Source organism: Piliocolobus tephrosceles, chromosome 5, assembly GCF_002776525.5.
Source record: "Piliocolobus tephrosceles isolate RC106 chromosome 5, ASM277652v3, whole genome shotgun sequence".
Lineage (NCBI taxonomy): Eukaryota > Metazoa > Chordata > Mammalia > Primates > Cercopithecidae > Piliocolobus > Piliocolobus tephrosceles.
Genome location: NC_045438.1, coordinates 157,498,808 through 157,511,253, shown reverse-complemented (window position 1 = coordinate 157,511,253; position 12,446 = coordinate 157,498,808). Strand labels below are relative to the sequence as shown.

General features: G+C 41.2%; 1 protein-coding gene across 1 annotated transcript in view; it reads left to right on the top strand.

Annotated features, from left to right (window-relative positions):
* The window catches only part of SYCP2L (synaptonemal complex protein 2 like), an 80,192-nt gene that overhangs the window by 5,312 nt on the left and 62,434 nt on the right, over positions 1–12,446 (top strand). The window contains exons 3-8 of the mRNA XM_023185346.1: positions 1,719–1,856; positions 1,937–2,060; positions 6,731–6,831; positions 7,539–7,563; positions 11,372–11,457; positions 11,570–11,658. Of these exons, the coding sequence (XP_023041114.1) occupies positions 1,719–1,856; positions 1,937–2,060; positions 6,731–6,831; positions 7,539–7,563; positions 11,372–11,457; positions 11,570–11,658 (563 nt within the window). The remainder of the gene's footprint in view (positions 1–1,718; positions 1,857–1,936; positions 2,061–6,730; positions 6,832–7,538; positions 7,564–11,371; positions 11,458–11,569; positions 11,659–12,446) is intronic.

Below are 12,446 nucleotides of genomic sequence, written 5' to 3'. Positions count from 1 at the left end.
GTTCAAAGGCCCCAAGGCAAGAGCTTGACTTATCCTAGGACTCATTAGCAGGATAGTGTCAGACTGTCAGAGATCAGATCATGCCACGTTCTGTGGACTAAAGCAAAGGACTTGGATTTGTTCTGAATGCAGAGGCAGCCATGGCAAAGTTTTGTTTTGTTTTAACAGGATCTCACTCTGTCACCCTGGGTGGAGTGCAGTGGTACAATCATGGCCTACTGCAGCCTTGACCTCCTGGGCTCAAGTGATCCTCCTGCCTCACCTTCTGAGTAGCTGTGACTACAGGCATGCACCTCCACACCTGGCTAGTTTTTCATTTTTTGTAGAGATTGAGTCTCAATATATTGCCCAGGCTGATGTCAAACTTCTGGGCTTAAGCGATCCTCTTGTCTTGGCTTCCTAAAGTGCTGGGATTATAGGCGTGAGCCCTGCGCCTGGCAATGGCAGAGTTTTAAGCAGGTAAAAGGGAGTAAATTTCAGCTGAGTGATCTCACATACGTTTTCACCTTTCTTATCCTTGCTACTTCTATCCTGAGATAAAGAACCTAACCTCTCAGGACCGAGGCGAGGATTAAATAATAACATCTGCAGAACACTTAACACACTTGGCACAAAAAAACTCACTATGTGTTGACTGAAAAAAGAAAACATTCCGTTTAAATGGAATAATTTTAAATGATATTTTTCCTTTTAATTCAGTACTAAGAATAAGTGGAATTTTGGGCTGTAGATAGTAAATTGCTTCCTTATTAAAATAGTATTGTATAGTTTAACCTATAGGTTTTTTTAAAGATCAAAAATCTTTTATAGTTTAAATGTTTAAGGAAATGTCTGTTATTCAAGTATATGCACTTTTTTTTTTTTGAGACGGAGTTTCGCTCTTGTTGCACAGGCTGGAGTGCAATGGTGCGATCTCAACTCACTGCAACCTCCATCCCAGGTTCAAGCATTCTCCTGCCTCAGCCTCCCAAGTAGCTGGGATTACAGGCATGCGCCGCCACATCTGGCTAATTTTGTATTTTTAGTAGAGACGGAGTTGCTCCATGTTGGTCAGGCTGGTCTCGAACTCCTGACCTCAGGTGATCCTCCTGCCTTGGCCTCCCAAAGTGCTGGGATTACAGGTGTATGCCACTGCACCCAGCCCTTCAAGTATATGTACTTAGAAGCATGTCTTAGCTAATGTGCAGGCGGAAAAGATGAATTTCATTCATTATGGTCAATTTGCATACTTATCTATAATTATTAGTATTATTTTTCTTCCTTCTATTATGATCATTTATGTCACTTAGTGAGTGATCATAGGCTTTAATTTTTAGTGTTTTAGAATTCCCAAGATTGCAGAGGATCTTCATCCCATGATACCTGAAACTCAAATGTTGTTTTCCTTGGGTCAGTGGTTCCCAGACTTCAGCATGCATGAGAATCATGAAGGGTTCTGCCCTGTGTCTGAGTGCTAAGAATTCCCCAGGTGATGCCAACGCTGCTGGTGGTCTAGGAACCACATTCTGGGAACTCTTGTCTTAAGCCAACAGAAACATCAATCATTTGTGAAGTGTAATAGTGTGAATAGTAAACAATTCAAGATAGAGATCTCCGTTCTATGTCTACCCTATATTATTTCATACTGAATTCTTATTGATAATGATATCAGTTAGAAATATTACTATAAAATAAATGTTCTTAGGGAAAAAGTAATTTGCAAACTATCATCTTTCCAGCTTCAATCACTTATTATGGATGCATTCCATGATAAAGGATTTCAGAAAATAAAAGAATACTTTCAACAGAAAGAGAGCCACTCTCCTCAAAAATATAATCATCTCCTATTACACCGTCTTAACAGATTAATAAATAAGGCAAGTTGGTTTGCTTTGTGACCAAAATATGAACATATAATTATTTATAAGTGTTTTAATTTAGTGTGGTTTATACCTAGGAACTAGATAAAAATGAATTTCAGTCTGTGTCACTGTTGCTGAAATGTATTCAGCGATTCTTCATAGATGGCCCGGAAGAAGAAGAACCTTTGCTAATTCAGCAGGGACTGATCCCAAAGATAAGTGTCCTATTTTAATTTTATATGGCTTTGGGTAACTTAAAGAACTTATATGGATTTAGTTGTCCAGTTAAGTTTGGTATTTTCTGTTCCTTTGAAATCCAATTTGAAAAGAAATTGATATCCATTCTAATTGCTTCTATCTAATCAAAAATTAAATTCAACATGCATTTCCTGATGTACCTGCTATGCAAGGCACTTTGGGAGTGCACCGGATCGAGTCAGACACAACCACTTCTCTTGATGAGCCTATGCAGTGATTATTATTTTAAATTATTTTAGTGAATTTTGGGGGAAAATGAGTAGGAGTAGGCTCTAGAACTATTTTAATAGACTTTATTAACAAAATTAGACCTAGAAAAATGATCATCAAAAACTTTTCTTAGTTCTTGTAACACATCACTTTTCCTGTTTTCTAAACCTTGGATGAATCTGAAAAAACAAATAGCAAAAACATTTTTGCTTATTCAAAGTTACTCAAATTATCAAATTTTATTCTTTTAAAAATGTTAACCAGGAGATAACACAGTGAGTGTCTTTATAATGGCATCTGGAAGCAAAGCAGAATCTGCAACATCTCCTGCTGTAGCTCCTCTCTGTTAATGGTGAGGTTTTTGCAACCCAGAGACAAGTTTGTTTATTGGTAAGGAGATGTGGGGAAGAAGTACGGTAGAAGGATGATCTGACTGCTAGTAATGTCTTTGATTTACCCCTTGAGCTCTAGTACTTGAAGTTTATTAATGCCAGATTGGGCCAAGATCTGTCTTTGCCCTTTGTTACTCTAAAATGCGTCTGATTCTGAAGCTACCCCTTCAGGAGAGAGAGCAAACTCCAGGCTTTCCCAAACTCCTCTCAGTGACTTTAAAAGTGTTTGCAGGGGGAATTAAAGACTGCTTATGCTGACCCTATATATTTCATTTTGCATGTAACCCCACTTGACCTGCTGATACACTAACTTATGCAGATAACAGGAAGCAGGGGAAAGGAGATAAAATCTCAAAGGAAATGAAGCAGAGATGTTCTAAGTGTACCTTGGAACCCTAAGCTGACCTTTTGGGATATGAATAGGAATATGCCCCAGCCTAACTTTTCTATTTAGGTTTAAGAATTCCCTCCCAAGGTTTAAAAAAGTGTCAGATCAAATCCCCACTGGAGTTCTGAAATCAGGTAGGAATTTCTATATTCCATTGGCATCCTAGTTGGTGGTGGAAATTTCATAACCATAATTTAGATACGTTATTTCATATAGGTTTTGGCAAGAATAGATCAACATTATCAAAGAGAATGGGATACTAGACTCTATACCTCTTTTTTTTCTTTCTGTTTTCTTTTTCTTTTTCTTTTTTTTTTAATTTTGTCACCCAGGCTGGAGTGTAGTGGTACGATCTTAGCTCACTTCAACCTCTGCCTCCTGGGCTCAAGTAATTCTCCTGTCTCAGCCTCCTGAGTAGCTGGGATTACAGGCACACACCACCATGCCCAGCTAATTTTTGTATTTTTAGTAGAGACAGGGTTTTACCATGTTAGCCAGGCTGGTCTCGAACTCTTGACCTCAAGTGATCTACCCACCTTGGCCTCCCAAAGTGCTAGGATTACAGGCATGAGCCCCCACGCCCAGCTTAGACTCTATACTTGTTTCTTTCTTTTTTTTTTTTTTTTTTTTTTTGAGATGGAGTCTCGCTCTGTCATCTAGGCTGGAGTACAGGGGCGATAATATTGACTCACTGCAACTTCCGTCTCCCAGGTTCAAGCAATTCTTCTGCCTCAGCCTCCCAAGTAGCTGAGATTACAGGTGTGCGCCACCACACCCGGCTAATTTTTTTGTATTTTTAGTAGAGATGGAGTTTCACCACATTGGTCAGACTTGTCTCTGTTGGGAATAACGCTCAAAATCCTAAGGAAATTGAACACTTGAACAAAGGATTCTTAGCAAAGCAATTTGACTTCTGCGCAGAGGGGTGCCTCCTTGGCCAGTTGCCATGAGAGCACACCTGAACACAGGGGCATGAGAGCCTTTCTTGCTGACGCAAGTCCTGCCCGTGTACCTTTTCCCCATTGGCCGGGGTCGGGTCGTACAATCTAAACTAATCCCGGTTGGCTAAACATTTGACTTTTTTTTTTTTTTAGATAGGGTGGGCATGTAAAAGAAAGTGGAGAGGAAGGGGAAGGGGTGTCTGTAATGAGCTAGAAAGTTAGTCCTCTTTTCAAATAAGAAAAGGAATGTGAGCTGGTACTGATAACGCCTGGTACTGTGGTGTGCCTGGGCATCTAACAAAGGCAAAGAGGAGAAAGAAGGAGAAAAAAAGGGGGTGTGTGTGTGCTATGAATTAAATAATAAAAGATTGATCAGATTATTTGAAGAGAAACCTCATCATATCCCACATCTCGGACTCCTGACCTCAGATGATTCGCCTGCCTTGGCCTCCCAAAGTGCTGGGATTATAGGTGTGAGCCACCACGCCCGGCCAACTCTGTACTTCTAAAGACAATTGTGTTTGCAGACTCAACACAAAGTGTGCTTGGAAGTTCTTCTACTCCATAGAATAAGAATTCATGGCACAGTGACTCCTGCCTGTAATCCCAGCACTTTGGGAGGTTGAGGCAGGCGGATCACCTGAGGTCAGGGGTTCGAGACCAGCCTTGCCAACATGGTGACACCCTGTCTCTATTAAAAATACAGAAATTAGCTGGGCAGTGGTGGCTCATGCCTGTAATCCCAGCTACTCAGGAAGCTGAGGCAGGGGAATTGCTTAAGCTGGAGGTTGTGGTGAGCCAAGATGGTGCTGCTGCACTCCAGTCTGGGCGACAGAGTGATACGCTGTCTCAAAAAAAAAAAAAAAAAAAAAAGCCCTACAGAAAGAAATATCTTTAGTCCTGCACCGTAAAATCCAGGAGGATTAAGCAACTTGTCTGATACCATATTCCTAAGAAGTCATGGCTATTGTGTGTGGCTTCTGGTAGTGATACAACTGTGGGGAGAGCTGGGATGTCTGTCAGACAATGTGTGACCAGGGTGCATAAATGGATTCAGTGAGAACTTCCTGTTCCCAAGTATTGATCAGAGAGTGCAGCCTTTCTGCCACTTCTGTATCTACTCAACCAGTATATTTGGGAGGGTGATGGGAGTGCGATAGGCTTTGGAGCGATAGATGGAGTGGTGACAAAAATGTATTTAAAAAGCATAGAAATCTAAGTATGAACATAGGGAGGGAGAAAATAGAGCCTTACCAGTGAGTTCTGCTGTGTAGAGAGACATTTCTTCTCTTGTGCTATTGGAGAAAAGCTTTCCTCAGCAGATGGATGATTCAATCTAGTGCAAGTATTTGTCTGATTTGAGACAAAAGAAACCTTACTTGGAATGTAGTAATGGCTTTTAAACCTTGCTGGACATTACAGTCACCTGGAGAGCTCTCACAAACATTCTTAAACCTAAAATAGAAAACTCAGGTGGGGGTGTATCACCAGTGATTCTGATTACTGGGTCTGGGGGATGTTTCCTGACTCCCCAGGTTTTCCTAATGTACAGCCAAGGTTGAAAACTGGTTTATTTATCTTCAGCTGGAATGTCTCAGGTTCTTGGCCCAAAGCGTACAGAGTTTTGAAGGCCTGACTTCTGCAAGAGTTGTTCATCAGAAACTCATGTGACTGATGTCATGTTCAGCTGATGATTTCTAACTATGCATGAGGGGTTTTTCTTCTTCTTATTTTTTTTTTTAAGAGTGACGAGTCTCAGCAAAAATCATGGGAAAAATCAGATGGCTTTTGCTTTATGGAGGAAATACCGTATATTCTGGGGTGGGGGAGGAAAGGTTACAGAAGTTTATTTTAAATCATACCAATTCCAGCAGTTTAATATGAAATTGGATACATATTCCTATAGGAAAAAATTCTCTAATTAGCTGGAAGCTTTTTAACAAAAGAAAGATACCTAGGCCTGAGGCATATTTACTATAACCAATAATACTTCTGAGAACTTTCCAAATTCTATATATTCTTTGATTGTTTGTTTTTAGCAGATTCTCAGATCACAATATTTTTTTTTTTCCCCCTGTGCTGAAGAGGTTCACTTATCTTTTTTTTTTTTTTTTGGAGGTGGGGTCTTGCTCTGTTGCCCAGGCTGGAGTGTAGTGGTGTGATCACACTGCTTACTACAGTGTTGACCTTCTGGACTCAAGTGATATTCACACCTCAGTCTCCTAAGTAGCCGGGACTAGAGGTGTGCACCACCACACCCAGCTAATTTTTATATTTTTTGTAGAGACCAAGTTTAACTGTCTTTCCCAGGCTGGTCTTGAACTCCTGGCCTCAAGTGATCCACCTGCCTCGGCCTCCCAAAGTGCTGGGATTACAGGCATGAGCCACTGCGCCTGGCCTTATTTATGTCTTAAATGCTCCTCATTAGTCCTTTTATACGGCTTTCTGACACAGATCCTGGCTGGGACTCTATTTTGTGCTGATCTCAGAGGCTTACTTATGACAGCTCTGTAGTAGTATGGCACCATCCTGGAGTGTTCCGGTGGGAGGTCTCAGAGCCAGGCCTCATTGAAATGGAATGGAATGGGAAAAGATCTTTAAGATTATTTTGTTGTAATGAGAAAATTGTCCTGTGAAATTTTATTGAATTGGCAGCATTTAGTCATATGTAGTTACATTAGTGTCCTCCTGTGTACCTAGTTTCCTGGTTTGAAAGAACGACAGGAATTCTGACCTTGGAAGGCCTAGCCTCAGACACATCGCTGATTAGTGTTACAGAAGACTTCTTTGACACTGCGTTGGTAAGGATGGGATGGATGCGTCACTGAGCAGATGCCATTGGTAATTGGCAGGAATCTTGAAGTTATTTATAAAACATGGTTTTCTAAATATGTAAGTTTTGTTAAAAGACTGACGTGGCTGGGCGCGATGGCTCACGCCTGTAATCCCAACACTTTGGGAGGCCGAGGTGAGTGGATCACCTGAAGTCAGGAGGTCGAGACCAGCCTGGCCAACATGGTGAAACCCGTCTCTACTAAAATACAGAAATTTGCCGGGTGTGGTGGTAGGCGCCTGTAATTTCAGCTATTTGGGAGGCTGAGGCAGGAGAATCACTTGAACCTGGGAGGCAGAGGTTGTAGTGAGCCGAGACCGTGCGATTGTACTTCAGCCTGGGAAACAAGAGTGAAACTCTGTCTTAAAACAAAAGACTCTCATGTTTTATTATTAGAATATTATCAGTATGTGACATAGTAAGAAACTATATAACCAATGTTAAAAATGAGAGGTGATTTATTATCATATATACAAATATGTTAGTCACCTGATTGAGAGTGATATGCACATTTAAGGATGTGATTAAGGCTCAAATAGGCTTTCTCTAAAATTCTTTCCTTCTGTAAAGTCAATGCCTGCCTGTTAGAGACAATTAACACTAATATATTTGTGTTATAGTTTATCATGCTGTTTTAAAATAATATGAGCTTTACTTTTTCTTTCTTTTTGTTAGATTATTTCCAGAAGTAGTAGTGAAGGTAAGTATGTTATTGGCTACTAATTGGCTGTTAATTTTTCATTACTAGAATATTCTGGCACAGAGAAAGGAACATTTAAATGATATATAAAAGTAAAGTAAGTTTAAACATTTTATTTGGATTTATTGACCACCTTATGGTCATCATGGTGTCATTTGGAAATGCATTTCATTGTAGAAAAAAGTCTTGTATTTGTCTGAGAAACATTTTTGTTTAGCTGCTCCTGACATATGGCTAGCTCTGTTCAGGTAATAGAAAGCTACTTTTGTCATTCAAATATGCAAAAATTTAGCTACTACTGATTTAGCTTGAAGCTGATTCAAATGCCTTTCTCTGTCTTTCAAGAGCCTAAAAGGTAAAATTTTAGAAACTTTGGAGGATAGCTTGATTTTGTTCCATTTAACTCAAGTTAAAGGTAGTTATGCTGGGTGTGGTGGCTCATGCCTGTAATCCCAGCACTTTCAGAGGCTGAGGAGGCCGACCTGATTGCATCCAGAAGTTCGACACCAGCCTGGGCAACATAGTGAGACCCCCATCTCTACAAGAAATAAAAAATTATCAGGATGTGGTGGCGTGCACCAGTAGTCCCAGCTACTTGGGAGGGTGAGGTGGGAGGATCACTGGAGCCCCAGAGTTTGAGGCTGCAGTGAGTCATGATTGTGCCACTCCACTCCAGCCTGGGTGACAGTGAGATCCTGTCTCAAAAAAAAAGTAATTTGACATTTGAATTATGATACCATGGATTCAAAGATGCACTTAAATATTTAAACATTTTGGAAATTGAAGCCATCTTGATATGTCATTTTCCTATGTTACATGTTTTTAGTTTTCTTCTGAAAGGCTGTCATCAATTGACACTGTATTCTGCAATGGATGTTATCTGGTAGCTGAGGAAATGCAGTACCAGAAGCTGAAGCATGCACTGGACTTGGTTGACTTTAAAACTTGGTTGACTTGGTTGGTCCTCATAGTTCAAGTCAGTGGTTCCAAACATTTTCAAGTCAGAGTTTTATGATCATCACAGTGATAGTTACTGTCTTTAAAACTGGTTGATAAAATGCACAGTGGTAAAAAACTACTTTGATTTTTGTAACATTTTAAAATAAACTTGCTTTGTATTAATCCCAACAGTATGTATATACTGCATATTTGAAAAACAATGCATATGTGAGCTATATGTTCACTCTATGGTCATCGCTTGGGGCATTTATGGATTCACATAATGCTATAATGACTTTCATTGACCCTGGTAGAGGAAACATTGTTCTAGATGACTGTGTTAGTCCAATTAGGCCGCCATAACAAAATGCCATCAATTGGGAGGCTAAACCAACAGACATTTATCTCTGGAGGCTGGGAGTAACAGATAAGGGTACCAGCATGGTTGGGTTCTGGCGATAGCCTCTTTCTGGCTTCTTGCTGTGTGCCTACATGGTGGGCAGAGACCTGGCTTCTTGCTGTGTGCTTACAAGGTGGACAGAGAGCCAGAGCTCTTTCTTTTTGTTTTCTTTTTCTTTTTTTTTTTTTGAGACAGAGTCATGCACCATTGCTCAGACTGGAGTGCAGTGGCACGTTCTCAGCTCACTGCAACCTCTGCCTCCCGGTTTCAAGCAATTTTCCTGCCTCAGCCTCCTGAGTAGCTGGCATTACAAGCGTGTGCCACCATGCCTGGCTAATTTTGTATTTTTCTTAGAGATGGAGTTTCACTATTTTGGCCAGGCTGGTCTTGAACTCCTGACCCCATGTGATCCACCCACCTTGGCCTCCCAAAGGGCTAGGATTACAGGCATGAGCCACTGCAGCTGGACCGAGCTCTTATACGGGCACTCATCTCATCATGAGGATCCCACACTCGTGACCTCATCTGAACTTCCCTTACCAAAGGCTGCGTCTCAAATACCATCACATTGAGGGTTAAGGCTCCAACATAGGAATTTTGCGGGGACACAGTCCCATCTATAGCAATAGCAATTCGTGCTTGGAGCCTACTCTGGTCACCTTAGCAGGACTGGCCTCTCTGCAAGTGACAGGTTTTCACGTGTGGCCTTCGACAGTTGTCATGTGTGAGTTTTATGCCCAGGCTCTGCAGAACTAATGTCTAATCCTTCTCTCCAAAGCAGAAAGATGTTTTCACTGAATTTCTTCCCACCTCCTTCTGCAGTTGACAAAATTAATCACTCCTTCCTTTTTGTTCTGAAACTTATGTCTTCTTATTTATTTTTATGATTCTTTTGTTTGTGTTCTGCTATATGGATTATGGCTTTCTTTCACAGTTTATCCCTCTCTACTGATTTGAATGACTTATGTCCTACTTTTATTTTACTGGTAGTTACCCTTAATTTAATTACTAACATCAAAATGATGGTACCTTATTTCTTCTTCTTTGTATGTGACAATAAATTTAATGTGTTAAAGAAATGTAAGAGTATTAGGCTGTGGGAGGGGCGTGGTCAGAGCTTTTCATCGTTTGAAGATGTATTTCTGGCTTTTATACAATCTTACTCTCACTTTGTATGCTGTGCCCCTTACAATCCTGTTGCATTATATTCTGATATTAAGGGTTGAAAGCACGTTTATTTTACATGGTTCTTGGTGACTTATTTTGAATCCAAATGTTACTTTAGCTCAGGAAAATTTGTTCTTTGTTAATTTTATTACAGCAGAGTTTCTCAATTTTGGCAATATAGATATTTTGAACTGGGTAATTCTTTGTCCTGGGTGCTATCCTGCACATCAAAGGGTGTTTGGCGGCATCCCTGTCCTCTACCCTCTAGATGCCAACAGCATCCATCCCCAAGTCATGACAACCAAAAACATCTCCACACATCCCCTGTGGGGCAAAATCATCTGTAGTCAACAACTACTGAGGTAGAGTGCTTTGGGTGTATTTAACAGAATATCTAGCTCGAATAGGCTTAAATGATAAAGACAACTTACTGGCTGAAGGGACTGAAGAGTCCAGACGTGGGCAGCTTGGAAATAGAGTGGCTCCGCTCCATTTCTCTATAGCCCTGTCGGTTCTGCCTTTCTCAGTCTAGTCTTTGCTCTCAAGGTGGCTTCCCTTGTTGGTTGCAACCAGAACTTTGTGCTTCCTGGTTCACATCTGGGGGAGAAAGGTTCGCTTTCCTCAACCAGCAAACAAAAGCCCTAGCTTTGCTCTGATTGGGTGCCCTGCCCTCCAGGTGAACCAGTCACTATGAAAAGATAAATGGGTCACCTCTGCCTAATTTAAGCCAGTCCAGATTTACCCCTGGAACTGATCAGTCTACCCAAATAGCACAACTGCTCCATAACAGAGGAGTGGGGAAGGATGGTGGAGAGGCCACCAAAAAGTCCATTACATTTACTTTCTGTTCCCTCTTTGTAAGATTATCTGTTGCATCTTTGTTTTTATCTTCATATGCATCTTTTCCTCACTCATTTTTCCCCCTGCATTTTGACAGCAGTTCTCAAGTTCTTCTTAGAAGAAGAATTACCTGGCTTGAAATATCAATATTGCCAAAGTTGAGAAAGTCTACTGTAATAAAAGTATCAAAGAATTAATTTACCTGAGCTAAAGTAAGATTTGGTTTCAAAATAAGTCACCAAGAACCATGTAAAATAAACGCATATATGAACGTGTGCACATGCTCACAACCCTTAATACCAGAAGACAGTGAAACAGGATTGTAAGGGGCACAGGCTGCAAAGTGAGTTATATTGTAGAAAAGCCAGAAAGACACCCTAAGTGAAAGGCTCTGACCATGTGTAGGAGTCATTTTCTTACTCTTTCAAACATAAAATTGAGTCTTTGAAATTATACTTTCAGGGAAAATTCAGATGTTGGATTCCTTCCTACTTAGCTTAGGATCCCTGGTGACAGAAAAGACTGTAGATCATTTGATTCAACAGGAGGTAAGTTGCAAATAACAAAATAGATACCAGCAGCTCCAGAAACCTTAGAGAAGATCGTACATAGGTCTCTGTTTTGTTTCTTCTCCATGAATGTCTTCTCAATTCCCAAAAGGGCTTGAAGACTTTTAACTCCATTTTGGATGCTGTCCCTCGGGAAGAAAGAAAAAAATTCCCTTTGTCAGAACGCATGTGTCAACTTATGTAAGTGACTTTGTATAAGTTATGTGCTGTAGTAAGGGTAAAACCTCTCATGATTGTACGACTTCAGTCTGTGTTCTGCTTAGACCTGATTATGTCCTTTCTCTCTTCGGTAAATGCTTTGTGCACCTATTATGAGTCAGGCACTATGCTAGGTGATAAAGAGGGGCTGAGGTAAAAAGAAGACATTGCAGCTGGGCACAGTAGCTCATGCCTGTAATCCCAGCACTTTGGGAGACCAAGGCAGGCAGATCACAAGGTCAGGAGCTCCAGGACCATCCTGGCTAACATGGTGAAACCCCATCTCGGCCGGGCGCGGTGGCTCAGGCCTGTAATCCCAGCACTTTGGGAGACCGAGGCAGGTGGATCACGAGGTCAGGAGATTGAGACCATCCTGGCTAACACGGTGAAACCCCGTCTCCACTAAAAATACAAAAAATTAGCCGGGCGTGGTGGCGGGCGCCTGTAGTCCCAGCTACTTGGCAGGCTGAGGCAGGAGAATGGCGTGAACCCGGGAGGCGGAGCTTGCCATGAGCCGAGATCATGCCACTGCACTCTAGCCTGAGGGCGACAGAGCGAGACTCCGTCTCAAAATAATAATTGTATCCCAAAAATACAAAAAATTATCTGGGCTTGGTGGCATGCACCTATAGTCCCAGCTATTCAGGAGGCCGAGGTAGGAGAATCACTTGAACCCAGCAGGCGGAGGTTGCAGTGAGCCAAAATTGCAGCACTGCACTCCATCCTGGGCCACAGAACGAGACTCTGTCTCAAAAAAAAAAAAAAAAAAA